The sequence below is a fragment of the Pipistrellus hanaki genome, assembly GCF_964339955.1.
Source record: "Pipistrellus hanaki genome assembly, chromosome: 5".
NCBI classification, from domain to species: Eukaryota; Metazoa; Chordata; class Mammalia; order Chiroptera; family Vespertilionidae; genus Pipistrellus; species Pipistrellus hanaki.
In genome coordinates this window covers 729,531-748,926 of record NC_140507.1, presented here as the reverse complement: position 1 = coordinate 748,926, position 19,396 = coordinate 729,531, and the positions used below count along the sequence as shown (strand labels likewise).

Here is a 19,396-nt window from a genome sequence, read left to right as displayed (position 1 = left end):
GAGCTGCGCAGTCCCCCGTGGGAGAGGAGGCCCTGTCAGGGCCGCTGGGGTCACAGGCCGCGCAGCCACAGCTCTCCTGCGTGTGGCATCTGCATGCGGACGTCGGCACCAGCAAACCAAATCGACCTGCAGCCCACCCGCCCGCCCTCGCAGGGACCCGATGCCGGGAGCAGGGACAGCCTCCTGCTCGGCCTAATGAAGCCAGGCCTCACTGCGGTCCAGCGGCCAGCCGCCGGCCTCGCTATCTCAGGGAAACGAATTACGCGGGTCCCCAGACGCATGCAGATCGAATGAGGAGACCTCAGATCTGCAGCTGCTGCTGCACACTCTCCTCCCAGCCCGCAGGATTAAAGGGACTTCAAACAGCCCGGGTTCCAATTAAGCCGGGGCCCCCCAGGGAGGCCGAGTCTTCTCCTGATTAACAAGAGGCGCTCTTTGAACCGTGGGAGCTAAATAAAGCTCGTGGAGCCTTTCAGACAAATGCCATAATTTCCTCCCCCTGCTCCTCACTCACTGGAAAGGCTGATCTTTTGAAAGCTTTCAACATTCGAAAGGGCATCTGGCTAATGGCTCCGAGCACAGCTTCAGCCAGGAGCTCGGGCCTGGAGCAGCGAGCAGAGGGCGGTGCCCGTGGACAGAGCGGCCAGCTGCCAGGATGTGAGGGGCGCGTCCACTGCAGAGGGGGGCCGAGGCTGAGCTGGGAGGGTGGAAGCAGACCCCGCCCGCAGACGCTGAGGGCCTGTGCCAGGCTCAGGAGGCCTGGGCACAGAGGTCTGATGGGGTTGCAGCTGGGCAGGGAAGCTGGCCTTGGGAACAGCACGTCACAGTGCAGGCTTCCAGGCAGCGGGCCAGGCTGTAGGCGCTGGGCTGTAGCTCACGTGGCCTAAGGCCCATGCCAGCACAGGACACGAAACAGCCTGCCCATTCCCTCAGGGTGGGAGGTTGCCAAGGAGTTGACCTGGCTTGTGAGCCAAGGGGGCGGCCGGTCAGGCTCATGGCCCCCAGCCTCACTGCAGCCTCACAGGTGCGTCCCCCCAACCTGCTCTTGGCCAGGCCTGTCCCTGTTCGAGACAGGAAAACCCTCGGATCGTAGACGAGCACTCCACTCCCACCCCGTCCGCCTGCCAGGATTCCTCCGGCAGAGGCCGCAGGCTGCCGAGCAGCACACGGCGCAGGACCAGCGCAGCCGGCTTCTAGGGAAACCTCCGAAGGGGCGAGGGGACGCGGGGACATGGCCTCACCCCGGCATCTCCCGGCGCTCAGCACCTCGGCGGAGCAGCAGGCCTGCGGGGGCGCGGGCAGGCGGCCTTAGCCTGGGCCCTCCACCCTCAGTGATGGTGGCAGCGCTCCCCCCAGGATTCTGTTTCCTGTGGAGGCGTGAGCAGTGGGAGAAGCCGCTGGGGGCGGTTCTGCGGGGACGGCGGTGGCGGCAGGACAGGACAGGACACGGCCGCACCTGCTGGTTGGTTTTTCTCTTTTTAAATGTCTCATTGTTAGAGGATGGGCTTAGAGTTGAGTTTCGGTGCTCAAGCAGAGTGACTTTGAAACGTTTGAGTCTCAGTTTCCATGTTTGTGAACAATAAACAACAGGGCTGCTGCGGGCATTCCCTGCGGTAACTGACTGCCGCCGTGAAGGTTAGAGCCCAGTGCGGGCTTCTGTGCTGCTGCAGCTGCTGTGCTGGCGCGGGCTCTGAGGAGGGGCGGGGGGGGGGGGCAGGGAGTGCCTCCTCCGGGCGGGCCGGCGGTGCTTCTGCGCTTCAGACCTCTGCGCGTCCTGCACACGGGCCGTGCTTACAGGCGAAGTGAAGCCCTCTCCCCAGGGGCGCGGGCAGGGCGGCCGTGCTTAGAGGCCAGGCGGGGGCAGCGCCCGGGGTGGAAGGCATCCCCCGTGGAGTCATCGCGCTGGCAGTCCCCTCCAGGACCGGTGCTGAGTGTGTTCTGACCCGCAGGTCCCCGGAAGACCTCTCCCGGTTCGTCGTGGAGCTGCAGCAGCGGGAGCTGGCCCTGAAGGACAGGAACGGCTCCATCACCAGCAGGTAGGCCAGGGTGCCGGCAGGGACAGCTGTGCACGCTTCACTGTCCAGTTGGCTTTGGCCCGAGTGAGCGGGAGCTGGGTGCACGGTGCCTCGTGTCTGCCCGACTCCGCTGAAGTGGGGCAGCGCTGTCATCTATCACATGCCAGTCACCGCTGGCTCCCTCCCCTGTGGGCTGGTTCCCCTATGGGCTGGCTCCCCTATGGGATGGTTCCCCTGTGGGCTGGTTCCCCGGTGGGCTGACCACCCAATGGGCTGGCTCCCCTATGGGCTGACCACCAATGGGCTGGCTCCCCTGTGGGCTGGTTCCCCTGTGGGCTGACTCCCCTATGGGATGGTTCCCCTGTGGGCTGGTTCCCCGGTGGGCTGACCACCCAATGGGCTGGCTCCCTGGTGGGCTGGCCACCCAATGGGCTGGCTCCCTGGTGGGCTGGCCACCCAATGGGCTGGCTCCCTGGTGGGCTGGCCACCCAATAGGCTGGCTTACCAGTGGACTGGCTCCCCTGTGGGCTGGCCACCCAATGGGCTGGCTCCCGGGGCACGGGGTCTGAGCAAGGCTGGGTGGGATCAGGAATGTGGGCTCTGAGTGCCCCTTGGTGCAGAGCTGGGTCCTGGGGTCAGGCGTGTGTGTGTGCCTGTGTGGCCTGTGCACTCAGGGAAGGTCCACGGAGACCGGAGTCTGAGCACAGCTGCACCCAGCAGGGAGGTTTATGTCCTTCCCGACAGGGCCTGGGGTGGCGCTCTCCTCCTGTCGCCCCCGCGCCGTGTTCCAGCACCATCCTCCCGCCTCCGACACCCGGCCGTTCCCTTAGGTTCTCCCACGAACTCCCGAGTCAGCGCAGACCCCGAAGGCACTGGGGCTGCCCCTTCAACTCCGGTCACAAGCATCGGGTCCCCAGGTGACCCGCAGTTCTGTCTGCCGACAGATTCAGGGGTTCCCTCGTCCCCCCATTTAACAATTTGCTAAACGACTCAGAGCTCAGGAAGTGCTGACGTCTGGTGGCGGGTTTACCGGGAGGTTGAAGGCTGCAGCCAGAGCTCGGGGGCGGGAGGTGCTGGGCCGGGATGAGGCAGATGCCCGAGGCTCCGAGCCCCGCCCTACAGTTCTGTGAGGTTCTCAGGTCTGCTGCTTGGTTATGTCACTGGCTGGTGGGGATGGACTCAGCCTCCCCCCTCCCCCCTCAGGTGTCAGAGGGTGACGAGCCCGAGAGTCTCGGCCTGGCCGCTCCGGGCTGCCTCCCTGAGCTCCGGGCGGCATTGGGGGACCTTCTCCGAGGGGGCAGTGCCCGTGGCTGGCATGTTCTTGGCATCGCCAGGTGGGCTGGCTGCCCTGTTGCCCCGAGGGCGAGGGAAGAGCAGAGGGCAGTGGTGATTCTGTTTGTCTGGAGCTTAGGCTGCGCTCTCACCACCGAGGAGTGGGGGAGGCCCGGCCGTGTCCCGGGGTCTGTGTGAGTGGCCCTCTCCCAGCTGCTGAGCCCAGCAGGGCCAGGCGGCACCCAGATGCCGGAGGGCCAGCCCTGCTCCGCGTCCGGGGGTTTCTCGCCCCGCTTGACTACAGCCGAGGCCGGGAGTCTCCTTTCCCAGCCTCGGCCCACCCCCGGCTGCTGGGCCCCTGGGCGTTCATCAGCCTCTCCCGGCCTCGCCTGTCACGGTGACGGAGCTGACAGCTGGCACCGGTGTCGGGAGAGTTCAGTCAGAATCTGTGTGCCGCGCTGGGCCTGCTGCCGGCACAGGAGGCCTTGTTAGCGCTAACGAGCACCGCAATGGCCGCTGCCGTTTCTGAGTGGCTGGGAGGCTGAGCTGGGCCCGCGGCGGTGCGCACTCTAGTGAGCGGCTGGGGCTGGAAGACTGGCGGAGGTAGAACTGGGAAAGAAAGGGGGCGAGGAAAGAGCAGGGGCGAGGCATTGGTGCGGCCTGGGCAGGGGGGTCTCCTCTGCTTTCGGGAGCGCAAGGCTGGTCAGGACGACGTTGAGCCCGTTGCAGTGACGGCCAGCGGGGTGCAGTCAGGGGAGCGAGCCCAGGCAGGGGTGCCAGTGGCTCATGTCCTGGCAGGTGGCGAGGGTGCCCTGGAGAGGCTGCTGCCCACACACAGCGGGGGAGGGTGGGGCCGCGCCTGCTGACCCTGACCCGGGCACTGGGTGCTGCGGGCCGAGGCCCGGCTCCCCGACTGCCAGCAGAAGTGACTTCCTCTGACTTGGGTTCTCTTCTGACCTCGTGCCCGCACCCTGTCCCCCTCAGCGGGACGGAGCTGCCTGGGTCTGGACTGTGTGCGCTCACCATTGGCCTCCTGTAAGCCCGCCCTCCTGCTCGGCCCCACAGAGGCCACATTCCAGGCAGAGGCCGCCCTGGCCCTGCCGCCACCGCTGCCCCACCCTGCTGTGTGCGGGCCATGGGGCTGCGGTGTGTGCTCCCTCCTCACAGCTGTGGACGCTCTGTCCCCAGTGCCCATGACTGTGCCCTCTTCCAGCGCTTACAGCTTTCCTTCAGACAGTCAGAACCGGTGCCGCTGTTTCCACTCTGACTCTGTGCCGCCGCCTCGCGGAGCTGCCCGAGGGAACCCGCGAGCGGAAATGCATTGGCCATCTCCTGCCCAGCCCCCGTGCTCCGCCCCTCCGTGAGAGCACAGCCGCACTTGGGTGTAAAGCCCTGGCACCTGCCCGCAGGCCCCTGCAGCCCCTCTCACCCGGGTTTCCTCTTCTGCTCGGGGCCTCCAGCTGGGCCCGTCCCCTGACATGGCACACATCTGCCGGGCCAGCTCCCCTGGCAGTCCCCCCCAGATCCCGCTGAGCTTGGGTTCCTCAATGGCCTCTGCCACTCCACACGTGGGCTCCCCTAGGATCACGTGCTGTGCCGTCAGGCTCCTCCGTTTGGTGCTACTCTGCTCTCCTTGTCTCCATAGGCTGGGGATGGTACTCACCGTGGTTCTGGCCACTCGGCGCTCAGTACGTGGTGCGTGCGTGCGTGCGTGTCTGCTGGGCATGAGTGACCCCCGGCTCTGGTAGCAGGCGTGACCCGGCTCCTCACTCGCTGCCTCTCCCTCCCACCCCCAGTTAAACCACAGGAGATGATTCTGGCTCCAGCGTGCACCCACATCCAACGCTGGTCTTTCCCCCGCTGGTCGGCATCTTTCCTCCAGTCCCAGGCTGCTCCCACTGCTCACCCTGCTTCCACCTTTGTCCCCAGGCTGGCCTCTGCCCAGCATCGTCTGCACCTGGGTCCCTGTCACAGGGCGGCCATGTCACCTGGGTGCCCAGAACGTTCTGGGATCTGTCTTACTCGCATTCAGCAGTGACTACTGTCACCCCCGGCGTCAGGACTGGGGCAGCGGGTAGCCTCAGGGTGCCTGGAGGAGGGCCCTGTGCCTCCATCCTCCTCCGGGGTGTTCCTTCCTCAGCCCCTCAGCTGTTCCCTGTGCCCAGTGCGCAGCAGGGGAGGCCGTGGAGGAGGAGTTGGCACCTTTGGTTGCCTGCCGGCTGCCTGGCACCCATCCCCTGGCTCCTGCACCCATGCCGTCCTTGGCTGCGCCTCACACTGCGGCAGGCCCAGGCTCGGAGCCGTGCGCACAGCGTCCCGCCAGAGAGTGAACTTTGCTGTTTTGCTTTAGACCCAAGTGATGCGTTACCTGACTTCCCAGCTGCCGGCCGGGCTGACGGGCCACACTGCAGCCGGCTCCCTGGCGGCGTCCCTCTGAGCAGGCGGCTCAGCCAGGTTCCTGCTCTGGAAGGCACGTGGTCTGCGTGTGGTTATGTAAACCCGGTGCAGTGCCTGCGGCGTGCGGGGCGGCGTGTGGGGCTGGGCTGGCGTGGCACATGCACACGCACACGCACATGCACATGCACGAGCACGCGCTCACACTAGCAGGAGCACTGGAAAGCAAAGGGGTTTGTGGCCACAACGCCGATTGGGGAGCAGTCTAGAAGAAGTCCCTCTCCGTGAGATCTGCCAGAACTGACCACAGAACAGAAGCAGGGATGCCCTGGTGACTGAGCGAGACACTGCCAGAGGGGCTGCCTGCCTGAGGCCCGCCCTGCCTGCGGGGGTCGGCTGCGTCTGTCCGGCAGGATGCCCGTGGTCACCTTTGCTTGTCGAGGCGCCCAGGCTTCTTGGGCGTCAGGGATAGTCGCCCTCCTCCTCCACGGCAAGGAGCACCTGCAGGCGGCGCCCGAGGCCACCAGGGGCCAGCCTTTCTGGTGAGGTCTGCGGGAGGTGTGGGGCTGAGCCAGCAAGGGCCAGGCTCAGTGGCCAGGGGAGTGACTCTGGCCGCCTGCTTGGGCCTGCCCTTCACGCTGGTTCTCCAGCCTCCTTCCTTCTTGCTGGCACTTCAGTTGGAAAAGGTCCCTAGCAGCCCTGTGGAGGCTGTGGCAGACGGAGGAACCGGGCCTGTTGGTCTGCCTGCAGTGCCACGTTTGGACGGAAGGTGGAGCCACAGCCCTGGAAGCCGCTCTGCCCACTCCGCAGGCCTCCTGCGGGGCCTCCCAGGGGAGTGCTATTGCCAAGCCTGTCCGTTTGGTGGCCCGTGGGGGTTTGGTGGCCCGTGGGGGTTTGGTGGCCCGTGGGGGTGGGTGGGGCATGAGGGCAGGGCCCGAAGCAGCTGGGGTGAGTGGTCTCTCTCAGGTGCTTCCCTGGCAGTTGCTCTCCCCACCCCACCTTTCCCTTCCCTCTCCTCCCCTCACTTGCCCTCCCCTCCCCTGCTGGGCAGCACTTCTCCAGGGCATGTGCCGAGCGGAAACCAGGACGAGCGGGCACTCCGGTGTTCAGCTCCCAAAAGTGGCGGCGGCATGCAGCTCCCTCGGTGGGCAAGGGCTTGTTGGCTCCTCCCCACCGTGTGGTGTGAGTGGCCACGGAGCCCCGTGCCTGCCCCAGTCACACGAAGCCCCGCTGCCCTTGGACGTGAGCCTGGTCAGCAGGCTGGGGGAGGGTGTCTCACAGGCCCGGTGCCGGGCCCGCCGGGGCCCTGGGGGAGCAGGGAGGCACCGGGCTCGGGCTCTTGCTCTGTCCCATGGAGAGGCGCCTGGCCACTCCTCTTGGCGCCCGGGAAGCTCCGAAGCCCTAGGCTCAGGGGAGTGCGGCGCACTCTGCGAGAAGCCCGGCTCTGCGGGTTGGGGTTGGGGCCTGAGCCTCGTGCCATGGGACCTCACTTTCTGGTCCCGCCACAGCCGGCCCACTGCCAGCTGAGGTCTTCGGCTGACCTCTGACCCTGTGCTCGAGGCTCTGGAGTCTACTTACTGTCACCTGGACACAGCCCCATCCTCGCTGGGCTCGTGCCTGGCCGGCTGAGGAGAGGCGAGCTTGCTCCCGGGCCCCTTCACCTCTGTGAGGGCGGGGGTGGGGGTGTCGGAGGGGCACTGGCAGAGGCATTGGGTTGGTCTCTGGGCTCCAGGTGGCTGAGGTGGCGGCAGCTCCTGGGCGGCCTCCAGGGCGAGGCGGCTGCAGGCTGAAGCTGCCGGCTCCTCCACATGCCACCAGCCAGCCCAGATCCTCCAGCAAAGGAGCTGCCATTCATATTTCATACCCAGACTGCTTTCCTGCATGCTTCATTTCCATATTTAAAGTGGCATTTGCATATTCATGGGCCTTTTAAATAAGTTTTTATTGTTAAGGGATGTGGAAGTGGATAAAATGTGAAGCTTCCCTTTTAGTCAAGCACTGGGGGAAAAACTCATCCCCCAAGTGAAACCAGGCTGAGCGGTTAGCTCTGAGCAGTTGCTGTAGGACAGTTACTCCGGGAGCCAGCGTGTCCTGGGTGCCCAGTCTGCAGCACACCCGGAGGCCTGCCACTCTTGGGGTTTCTCCTGGCGGGGACCCTGTGCACTGGGGACCATGTCCCCACTTCCTTTGTGACGGCAGGACTCCCGTGTGTGGGAGGTGGCTGGGTCCGTCCCCGGTCCCCAGGTGCCTCCTATGGGAGAATCCAGGCTGTCTCCAGGCGTTTGCTGGACTCGCTCCCTCCTTCCTCTTTGGTCACTGTACCACCCCCCTTTGGCCCTGCACACGTAACAGCTTGGTCCAGGGACAACCCACCCGGCCAGGCAGTGGCCAGCGGGGCCGTGGTCCTGAGCAGGCACGGCCCCTGGGCCATGGCGCGGCCAGGTGCGCCAGGGCAGGGCGACTACAGCCCCAGGGCACAGGCGTGGTGCAGAGCCCAGATGCTAGAGCAGCAGCCGGGGAAGCCCGAGGAGCCCGGAGACAGGCCGGGGAAGAGCTGCTCAGGGCTCGCACTGGGTTGGGGGTCAGCCCTGCAGGCGGAGCTGCTGATCGGGAGGCTGTGCAGAGCTCACACAGCGTCTTCGTTTCGAAGAGCCTTTCTGAAGCACTGAAACCTTGGAAGCATAGGGGGCATCAGGAGAAGCTGGAAAGGTTACGTGGCAGAAAACACGGTGAAGAAGTCAAGTTGTATAGTCTTTCCTGCTTTAGTAATCTTTAAATATTTCTTTAAAAATGTTTTTGTTTATTTCAGAGAGAGGAAGAGGGAGATAGATAGAAACATCAGTGATGAGAGAGAATCATGGACCGGCAGCCTCCTGCACGCCCCCTACTGGACATCGAGTCCAAACCTGGGCATGTGGCCTGACCAGGAATCCCAACTGTGACCTCCTGGTTCATGGGTTGACACTCAACCACTGAGCCACACAGGCCGGGCTCTTTAAATATTTTACTGTGCATTTGTGCCCACCCTTCCGTCGTTGCCACCCGGGCACCTCCGCACGGCTCTGCTTCCCGAGGGCCCGAGTGACGGTGCTCTGGGGGCTGGCAGCCGCCCTCAGGGAGCCGCCCGCCCTGCGTGGGTGGCCGGCCTTCATGGAAGATGACAGCTGCCGGGAGCGGGGGGCAGCAGACGTGGGCCTGGCAGACCTTCGCGCGGCCATGACTTCCAGATACAGCACCCAAAGCATAGCCTGTGAGAGAAAGGTTGGTCAGCTGCACTCGTGACGATGCTAAGCTGTTGCTCTGTGAGGAGACCACGGGGAGAACGGCCAGGCCCGCCCCGAGCTGGGTAAGGACTGCCCACATCACAGAGAACTCCAGGAACGCAGTAAGAAGGCGCCTGAGCCGTTAAACGGGGAGAAGACCGAGCAGACCCCTCGCCCGGAAGGCGTCTGGGTGGCCGGTAAGTACACGCGACCACGCTCCTCACCGTGTCAGCGGGGAGCGCACACGAGAGCACTGCGAGGCCCACTGCCCGCCGCTCTGCACGCCGCTGCGCATGGCCAGCACCGGTGCCGGTGAGGACGCGGGGCGGTGGGGCCCCTCTCTGCCGGAGGGATGCAGAGGGACAGCCACTCTGGGTGACAGCGGGCCAGCTTCTTACAACCAGACATCCTCTCACCATTTGACTCCTAATTACGTTCCGTGATATTTACCCCAAAGATGTGAAAGCTCACGTCCACACAAACGTGCACAGATGCCTCTCAGCTCCGTTCGTGATCACCAGCACTGGAAATACCAGGTAGACAGACGGTGGTCCCGCAGACTGGGGACGCTGCTCGGCACCAAAGAGCCATGAGCTGTCAGCCATGAGAAGACACGAGGGGCCGCAGGTCACGTGTCTGAGTGACGGAAGCCCGTCTGCACAGCTGCGGAGTGCAAGTCCAAGTCCAGGGGTTCTGGGGGAGGCCAGAGCGTGGAGAGAGGCCGCGGCTGCCGGTGAGGGAGGGTGCATAGGCAGAGCACACAGGCGAGCTCAGGCATTGGCTACGCTCTGGATGGCACAGGAATGGTGCACCCTGCCGTCACATGTGTGTGTATTGGAGAGCCCACAGGGCAAACAGTGAACCTTCCTGTGAACGAGGGTTCAGTAGTGATGTGCCAGTGTGGCCCGCTAACTGGCGATGGACCTCCCTGACGCAGGCTGCTAATGGCAGGGAGCGCTGGGAGGTGCCTGTCCTCTGCGAAACCAGCCCGCCCGGTGCGAGGGGCCTGGAGGAAGCTCTCCCGCCTCAGACCAGGCACATGCAGATGGCGTGTCTGCTCTGCAGCCTGTGCTCTCCTGCCACACACACAGGGGAGGGCTGCCGGAGCCAGGCCCAGCCCCCTCTGGATGTCGGCCTGGGCACACTTCCTCCCCAGCTCCGTTAGGGTCCCTCGCCTGGTGTCCTGGGGCTCGTCCTGCTGGGGTGTCAGGTGCGTGACCAGCCCCTGAGGCCTGTTTCCGTGGGAGGCGGGTGCTGATGGGGAAGTGGGGTTGGCATCAGAGATAAAGGAGCCCCGAGGAGGAAGGGGACAGGCGGGACACACCTGGCTGCTGGCTGGCTCCGTGAGCAAGCTGTGCAGACCCTGGGGCAGGCCCGGGGGAAGATGGGGAACTTTGGGTTTTAAGTTGGCTTACTCTCCTCTCTGTTTAGCAGTCTATCTGTTCGTCTGCCCTGTTGGGAGCCGTGGACCGCAGTGTTCTCTCATCCTGTGCTCTGCTGGTTTTATTGTCTTCTCATATTTTCTTGCCATAAATGTAACAGGTTTTATTGTGTTTAGACTGCTTTTAATATAGCCTCTTGTAAAAGCCGGGAGCCCAGGATTCTGCCTTGGCAGCCTCCGAGCACGGTCCTTCCCGGTGTCGCATCTGGGCCAGGGCTGCATGGAACCTTCCCAGAATGCCCTGACCCGCTGGCCCAGATGAGCTGCTGTGACCGGCCGGCGATGGGGCCGGCCAAGCCCTCACCCTTTCAGAAGCTCCCAGTGCCGGGGCGTAGGACACACCTGTGCTGGCTCATGCGGGAGAACCCTGGGGTCCTGGGGGCGAGGGGACCGGCTCCCAGCACGCCTTCCACCTGAGCCGAGATTGTGGGCTTCCCAGGCCCCTCTCTGGGGTGTCCGTGCACCTGGGTTAGCTCGAGTGTTCTCAGTCCCGTGGATGGGCCGTGGCTGAGGGCGGCCACCCCTGCCTGAGGCGGGGTGAGAGGAAGGAGCCACCAGCTGGGGCTGCAGTGGGGGCCGTGACGCTGCCCAGCAGGTGCCGCCCAGGGCATGTCCCACGTGAGCTGCTCCTGAAGGGCGTTTTGTGCAGTTTTGTGATTTAATGTCGTGTGTGTGTGTGTGTGTGTGTGTGTGTGTCACTTACTCCATAGTCTACCTTCGTTCCAATCACAGAACACCCCTGCAAGTTAGACTGTGCTGCTGCGGCAGGCCCGTGCCCTCGAGGCGCCGGACGCACCTGCTTGCCGCGGCGCTGGCAGTGTCTGCCAGCAGTTCGGGGCTCTTGGCTGTGTCCGGGCCGCGACGTGGTCAGCCCGGTGGAGCTTGCGTCCAGCCCCACATACCCAGATGCCCGCTGGGGAGAGGTCACAGCTCCGGTCAGGGGGACTCAGGAGGGGACAGGTGACTGGTAGGCCGGGCCTGGCACTGGGGCCTCCCTCGGGGGCTGGGCCTCGGAGGCGGAGCGGTGCCGGGAGAGCATCCACAGGACTGGCACGCGGTCCTGGGCCTGGGGCGGAGCCGGTGGTGCCCGTGGAGGCCTTCCCTCTGAGGCCTGATCCTGACAACTGACAAGGCGGTGGGGACCCAGTGCTGGGAGCCCCTGATGTGGTGGCTGCAGCGGCGGCGGGCTGGGGAGGCGGCCATCCGGGCGCGGCGTGAGTTCCTGGCGCCCTGCAGCCTCCCCGGACCGCCTCGTCCCTGTGCAGGAATCACTGGTTTCTCCGACGGGTCCGCTCTGCCTGCCTGCCTCTCGTCAGGGGAGGAGTGGGACTGCGGCGTCTCTGCAGACCCGGAGGCCGGTGGCCGTCTCCCCGGGAGAGGAGGGGGAGGCTTCGGCCTGGAGTTTTGTTGGAGTTTCCTCACCGCCTGTCATCGCAGGCAGAGAGCCGCTTGGGGAGGGAACAAGATGTCGCTCTCCATCCCTGTTAAGACACTCAGGTGTCCAGAGTCAGGCCCGGCCCTTCTCCTGTGCGGGCACCTGCCTCTGCCCTGCCCTGCGTGTTGGCGCCAGGCGAGGCGGGGTGGGAGGTAGGGGGTGGGGGTGCGGCCTGTCACCGAGAGGGTGCCACTCAGTCTGCTCTGCTCAGCTGGGGGCCCGTCCCCACTGGCTCTGGGCCTAGAAAGGAGGTGAAAAAGCACTGCCTGCTCTCAGATGCTCTCGCCGTCCATGGGGCCTCCCGAGAGCTGGGGGTGGGGTGTGCCGCCTCTGCTTGGCGCCCAGCAGACAGCAGCTCTCCTCCCTCCGCCTCGATCCTGGCACCTCTAAGCAGTCTCCTTGGAGACGAGGCTGAGAGAGTGCGTGTGCCCTCCACCCCCCTGGCAGCCTCAGTTTCCCTCTCGCTCCCAGTCAGTTTACCCCTGACCAGAGTGCGTTTCAGCTCCGTGAGGGCCCGTGGTCGCCCTGGGGGGATGGTGGGTGTCCCTGGCCTCCTGCTGGGGGCACTGGGAGGTGAGCACGTGACCAGGCAGGACCCCTGTTGGCCCCGCCTTGTGATGGTCAAGGCTGGAGGCCACACTACAAGCCCTCCATTGGCAAAGGTGCATGGTGTCCTGTGGTTCCCGCTCATCCCTGCCAGACGTGACCCGAGAGGCTCAGGCAGGGACTGGAGGACTGAGGGCTGAGCAGGTGGCTCCCACCGGGCTTTTCTCGAACCCCGTCCTCGTGTTTGCCTTTTGTGGGTGACCTTTCCTGACGAGCAGACTGCCTGTGAGCCTGTGCGGCCTCTCTCCCCTCCAGCCCCGAGGGCCAGTGTCTCCTCAGACCTGTGAGCAGAGCCATTGGGGGTGCCCAGGAGGCATCGCGCTGGCGGACAAACCAGCGCGGCCACGCCTGGGCGCGGGGCTGTGGGGCACACGCAGAGGGAGGCACGTCCGGCCTCAGGGAGGCGGAGCCGGGAAGGTTCGGCGCTGCTTCTGCACCTCCCGGGCACGAGCGCCCCCCCAGCCGCTGGCTCTGCTCCAAACCCGAGGCTGGCTGCTGGGGACTGAGGTGCCCAGGGCACCGTGCGGCAGGCGGACCTGACTCAGTGCACTGCATTACCGAGCGTCAGCACTCCGCAGGCGTCACTGCAAGTGCCCCGACTGCTGGGGGGGTGGAGCATGACCTTACTCGGGGGCAGTCTGAGGCGAAGGCTCTTGTTCAAGGTCACCCCACCTGCAGGGGGTTCGGGGCTCCCAGTGCGGCCAGTGTCCTGGGGGCAGTGGCTCCCCCTCCAGCCTGCACTTCCCCGGGCCTTCCTCTTGGCCCAGCTCCTCGGGAAGTGGCTCTGAGGGTCAGTGCCCCGGGGTGGGCCCTGCAGGCAGAGCCCCGGTCCTGTATTGAGGGCGGCAGAGCCCCTCCCCCAGCCCTACCCCGTTCTCCTTCACATGTTCCTCTCAGGGCCACGCTGCTGCCAGCTCCCTCCCTCAAGAGACCCTGTGGGCAGTCAGCCCCAGCAGGGGTGAGGCTGACCCCCTCCCTCCCCTCATGCGTGCACCCCTGCCCGGCACTCCTCTCTCCTCTGTGAGCTGTTGCTTCCGCACTGGAGCTCAGGGTCTGCCCTGGATGCGAGCCTGCCCCCTCCCGGGCCTGCACGGCTCCCGGGACAGGCCAGCGCCTCGGCTGCCGTCTGCAGCCCCTGGCTGTCGCAGCGCCCAGGGCGGACAGGAAGTGCGTGCGCACCCCGTCCGGAAGTGGCAGCTAGGACGGTGCTGGCTCCTGCTCTGTCCGGAGTGAGCGGCCTGTCTCCGGGCAGACCCCGGGACAGCGGTGGTGCTGAGTGGCTGCTGCTGAGAAGCTGAGGGCTGGCTCGCTTTCCTGTGGCTGCTCGGAGCCTGCTTTCCTGAGGCTGAGGCTGGACGGATGTCAGGCCTCTCCTGCTCCGTCTCCTTAGCTGACGGCGGAGCAGCCAGAGAAGCACAGGGCTCGTGCCGCCAGCCTGGGGTCAGGACGCCCCTGCTCCATCGGGGCAGCGGTTCCTCCCTCCCGTGTGGGACTCAGACCCTCAGCCTCCCCTCGCCAACGGCTCACCGGGCCATGAGCGCACAGGCACCCAGCCACCCGTCTCCAAGGCCGTGTCACGTCTCGGGGTCACCATCACGTCTCGGGGTCACCATCACAGCCGGGCGCTGTGTCGGCAGCCTTGCCCCCCTGGGTCCAGTCTCGCTCTTATTTGCTCCCTGCGATTCTGGCCGCCCCCCACGCTCGTCTCTCGGCAGCTCCAGGTGACAGTGTGAGCGATGCTGCCGCCGACCTTGTCCCTCTTCGCAGGCAAGGCGGTGACGGCCCGCTCGTGCGGGCCGGCCGTGTGGCCTGGTGGGCTGGCCTTCGTCCTCCGGGCCGGCGGACCTCCCACAGGCCCCTCTGCAGGCTCCTCGCGGCAGGTGGGGTCGTTGGGGTCGGCTTCAGCACACAGCACAGCTCCGCGTCCAGGTCTCTGCACGCAGGGCTCAGTCGGGTCCTCGGAGCACTGGGACCTCAGAGAGCTCCGGAGGGGCCGGCCTGCGTGCTTGGCCCTGAACAGCAGGTCCTGTCCGTGTCCCTGCGTGGGGCTGACCTTGTCAGCTGCTCCTAGCAGGACCCCCGGGGCAGGTCAGCATGGGCTGCCCGCTGCACCAGTGGCCCGGGTCTGGCGGGTGCGCCATCCACCTGCTTCCCCGTGGCGGCCTCACGGGCCCATCTGGTTTCTGTGGCTTCTTGGGGCGCCCAGGGCCCCAAGTGACCACCCTGGTGGGACGGGTGTGTGAGTGGCTGGTGGCCACAGGGGGCCTTTTGCCCAAGAGCTGTTTCCTCACTTTGACATGGAGCTGAGCATGTGCTCAGAGATGGGGCTCACCCCGCTGGCACCCCAGGAACCAGCAGATCCATCCTTTGTGGACTCGCAGCTGAGGGCCAGGAGCCTGGTCCAGAACTTCGCCCCAGGGTTTGGGTGCCCGTGAGCGCCGAGCTCTGTGGCACGTGTCCCAGGCTCCTGCGGTGGGTGCCATGTTTCCCAGTGTGGGGAGGTGGCCCACAGCCCGTCCTGCCCTGGGGTCTGTCTCCAGGCCGAGCTGCACGCACCCCCGCCCCCACCCTCTCCTGAGCGTGCCCTGGGCCCCTCAGCGTCCACCTGCGCCTTAATGGAGGGCCGTGCGGGGGCCGGGCTCTCTTGGAGCAACTAAAAGCTTTTCCAGAGAAACAATGGTGCCGACTAATGGGTGGGTTCATTTATTTATTTCTGGGCACGAACGGTAAACAGCTTTGCTTCTCGGCTCAGCGGGAACAGATGGGGAGCGTCTGCCTGATTGATCCTTACCTGCAGGGATGTGTGCTGGAGGGATCTATCGATTTAGCACCTCCTGCCAAACCCGCTCTGAAACAGGCTTAATTGCCTCCAGGCCAGCTCCCTGCAGCAGGCGCCTGGCCCCTCAGCGGCCGCCGTCCTCGCGGTGGAGGCTCTCCGGTGCGGCCTTGAGGAGCCGGCTCCCGGGCCCGGAGAGCACCAGGATGGCGGGGGGCGGGGGCGAGACGTCCCCCCCCACGGAGTCCCGAGTCCTCGCGCTCTGGTGCCCGGCCCGCCGGCTCTGCACCGCCGCCAGCTCGGCTCTAGGCTGCCCCACCCCAGCACAGTCCCGGCCCGGGCCCTCCCCGCTGTAGAGCCGCTTACCCTGGAAGAGGAGGGAGATGAACCTGCTAATGCGCGTCCCCCGTGGTGCCAGGACCGTGCCAGACCTGCGGGCGAGGCGGGAGGGCCAGTGCCCTGGGTCTGCGGCCCACATGGGGGCTTGTTTGCAGCCTCCTCCCCACCCTCCCCCTCGGAGCCAGAGCCCCGGGCACTGGGGAGCAGCGTGCTACTCCTTCCCGGGCATCCCCCTCGCCTGCGCCGTGAAAGCAGCCTGCTCATTGGTTCATGGGACAAAGTTGCAGGAAACCTGACAACTGGCAGGACCCCCAGCGCCACGCTGTTGTCTGGTGCTGCGGATGCGCTGTGGTCCCTGCCCTCAGGCCTATGGCCCTGCTCGTCCCCTCCGTGCACGCCTGTCTGTGTGGCTGCCAGCTCGTCCGGTGGCGCGGCACCTCCTGGTCTCCCCGTGCCGGCCCCTGAGCAGCCCTGCCGGTGCCGGTGAGCAGGGGGACCTCCACACACCTGGTCCTTGTCCCCGCTCTGCTGCCTCTGTCCTGCCAGCACTTCCAGGAGGCGTGTGAGGCCGCTCGGCGCCGTGTGTCCCACCTCCGTCCCTGCTCCCAGACGTGTCCCTGTTGGCACATCTTTCCTGGAGTGTGCAGCCAAGATCATTATCATGTTTTGTTTTATAAAAACCGGCTTGTGTTGTTGGGGAAACAGCTCCGGGAGACGCCGCTCCACACGGAGGCGGCTTCTGAGAGACTCGGGCCCGGCACTGAGCACCGAGGGGGGCACCCGCCTCCGCTCCAGGCCCCTGACACACACTGAGCGCTTCCTCCGCGCTCGCTGGTCTGTCCTGCTTTTCCCCATCTCCCTGACTGCGGCACCTGCTGCCCCAGCCCCCTGCCCTGGGTGCTGTGCCTGGCCTGCGGGTCGCTGCGCACACCTCCATGCCCTGGGGCGTGCCTCTCGTAGTGGACACGAGGGGGGAAGTGCGTGGTGGACACGGGGGGGAGGGGGGAATGAGGTGCGTGGTGGACACGGGGGGGAGGTGTATGTGGTGGACACGGGGGGGAGGTGTGGACACGGGGGGGAGGTGTGTGTGGTGGACACGGGGGGGAGGTGTGGACACGGGGGGAGGTGTGTGTGGTGGACACGGGGGGGGGAGGTGTGTGTGGTGGACACGGGGGGGGGGGTGTGTGTGGTGGACACGGGGGGGGGTGTGGACACGGGGGGAGGTGTGTGTGGTGGACACGGGGGGGGAGGTGTATGTGGTGGACACGGGGGGGAGGTGTGGACACGGGGGGGAGGTGTGTGTGGTGGACACGGGGGGGAGGTGTGGACACGGGGGGGAGGTGTGTGTGGTGGACACGGGGGGGAGGTGTATGTGGTGGACACGGGGGGGAGGTGTGGACACGGGGGGGAGGTGTGTGTGGTGGACACGGGGGGGAGGTGTGGACACGGGGGGAGGTGTGTGTGGTGGACACGGGGGGGGAGGTGTGTGTGGTGGACATGGGGGGGAGGTGTGTGTGGTGGACACGGGGGGGAGGTGTGTGTGGTGGACACGGGGGGGAGGTGTGTGTGGTGGACACGGGGGGAGGTGTGTGTGGTGGACACGGGGGGGGAGGTGTGTGTGGTGGACACGGGGGGGAGGTGTGTGTGGTGGACACGGGGGGAGGTGTGTGTGGTGGACACGGGGGGAGGTGTGTGGTGGACACGGGGGGGAGGTGTGTGTGGTGGACACGGGGGGAGGTGTGTGTGGTGGACACGGGGGGGGTGTGTGTGGTGGACACGGGGGGAGGTGTGGACACGGGGGGGAGGTGTGTGTGGTGGACACGGGGGGGGGAGGTGTGTGTGGTGGACACGGGGGGGAGGTGTGTGTGGTGGACACGGGGGGAGGTGTGTGTGGTGGACACGGGGGGAGGTGTGGACACGGGGGGGAGGTGTGTGTGGTGGACACGGGGGGGAGGTGTGGACACGGGGGGAGGTGTGTGTGGTGGACACGGGGGGGAGGTGTGTGTGGTGGACACGGGGGGGGGGGTGTGTGGTGGACACGGGGGGGAGGTGTGTGTGGTGGACACGGGGGGGGGAGGTGTGTGTGGTGGACACGGGGGGGAGGTGTGTGTGGTGGACACGGGGGGGAGGTGTGTGTGGTGGACACGGGGGGAGGTGTGTGTGGTGGACACGGGGGGGGGAGGTGTGTGTGGTGGACACGGGGGGGAGGTGTGTGTGGTGGACACGGGGGGGGAGGTGTGTGTGGTGGACACGGGGGGGGGTGTGTGTGGTGGACACGGGGGGGAGGTGTGGACACGGGGGGAGGTGTGTGTGGTGGACACGGGGGGGAGGTGTGTGTGGTGGACACGGGGGGGGGAGGTGTGTGTGGTGGACACGGGGGGGAGGTGTGTGTGGTGGACACGGGGGGGAGGTGTGTGTGGTGGACACGGGGGGAGGTGTGTGTGGTGGACACGGGGGGGTGTGTGTGGTGGACACGGGGGGGAGGTGTGTGTGGTGGACACGGGGGGGGGAGGTGTGTGTGGTGGACACGGGGGGGAGGTGTGTGTGGTGGACACGGGGGGGAGGTGTGTGTGGTGGACACGGGGGGAGGTGTGTGTGGTGGACACGGGGGGGGTGTGTGTGGTGGACACGGGGGGAGGTGTGGACACGGGGTGGAGGTGTGGACACGGGGGGGGAGGTGTGTGTGGTGGACACGGGGGGGAGGTGTGTGTGGTGGACACGGGGGGAGGTGTGTGTGGTGGACACGGGGGGGGGAGGTGTGTGTGGTGGACACGGGGGGGGGTGTGTGTGGTGGACACGGGGGGAGGTGTGTGTGGTGGACACGGGGGGAGGTGTGTGTGGTGGACACGGGGGGAGGTGTGTGTGGTGGACACGGGGGGAGGTGTGTGTGGTGGACACGGGGGGAGGTGTGTGTGGTGGACACGGGGGGGGGAGGTGTATGTGGTGGACACGGGGGGAGGTGTGTGTGGTGGACACTGGGGGGGGAGGTGTGTGTGGTGGACACGGGGGGGGAGGTGTGGACACGGGGGGAGGTGTGTGTGGTGGACACGGGGGGGAGGTGTGTGTGGTGGACACGGGGGGGGAGGTGTGTGTGGTGGACACGGGGGGAGGTGTGTGTGGTGGACACGGGGGGAGGTGTGTGTGGTGGACACGGGGGGGAGGTGTGTGTGGTGGACACGGGGGGGGGAGGTGTGTGTGGTGGACACGGGGGGGGGAGGTGTGTGTGGTGGACACGGGGGGGAGGTGTGTGTGGTGGACACGGGGGGGAGGTGTGTGTGGTGGACACGGGGGGAGGTGTGTGTGGTGGACACGGGGGGGGGAGGTGTGTGTGGTGGACACGGGGGGGAGGTGTGTGTGGTGGACACGGGGGGTGTGTGTGTGGTGGACACGGGGGGAGGTGTGTGTGGTGGACACGGGGGGGAGGTGTGTGTGGTGGACACGGGGGGAGGTGTGTGTGGTGGACACGGGGGGGGGAGGTGTGTGTGGTGGACACGGGGGGAGGTGTGTGTGGTGGACACGGGGGGGGAAGTGTGTGTGGTGGACACGGGGGGAGGTGTGTGTGGTGGACACGGGGGGAGGTGTGTGTGGTGGACACGGGGGGGGTGTGTGTGGTGGACACGGGGGGAGGTGTGGACACGGGGGGGAGGTGTGGACACGGGGGGAGGTGTGTGTGGTGGACACGGGGGGGGGAGGTGTGTGTGGTGGACACGGGGGGAGGTGTGGACACGGGGGGGAGGTGTGTGTGGTGGACACGGGGGGGAGGTGTGTGTGGTGGACACGGGGGGAGGTGTGGACACGGGGGGAGGTGTGTGTGGTGGACACGGGGGGAGGTGTGGACACGGGGGGGGAGGTGTG

The 19,396-nt window shown here is 66.4% G+C and overlaps 2 protein-coding genes across 4 annotated transcripts in view; one reads left to right on the top strand and one right to left on the bottom strand.

Annotated features, from left to right (window-relative positions):
- Nucleotides 1–19,396, bottom strand: part of NUDT1 (nudix hydrolase 1) — a gene marked incomplete at its 3' end in the record, with an annotated part of 283,181 nt that overhangs the window by 44,233 nt on the left and 219,552 nt on the right. The window lies entirely within an intron of this gene.
- Nucleotides 1–19,396, top strand: part of MAD1L1 (mitotic arrest deficient 1 like 1) — a 111,601-nt gene that overhangs the window by 33,513 nt on the left and 58,692 nt on the right. For 2 of the 3 annotated variants that reach the window (XM_084886254.1, XM_084886252.1), the window contains exon 10: nt 1,950–2,036. The exons of the other annotated variant lie outside the window; for it this stretch is intronic. In XM_084886254.1, the coding sequence (XP_084742380.1) occupies nt 1,950–2,036 (87 nt within the window). The remainder of the gene's footprint in view (nt 1–1,949; nt 2,037–19,396) is intronic. 3 annotated transcript variants of the gene reach the window in all.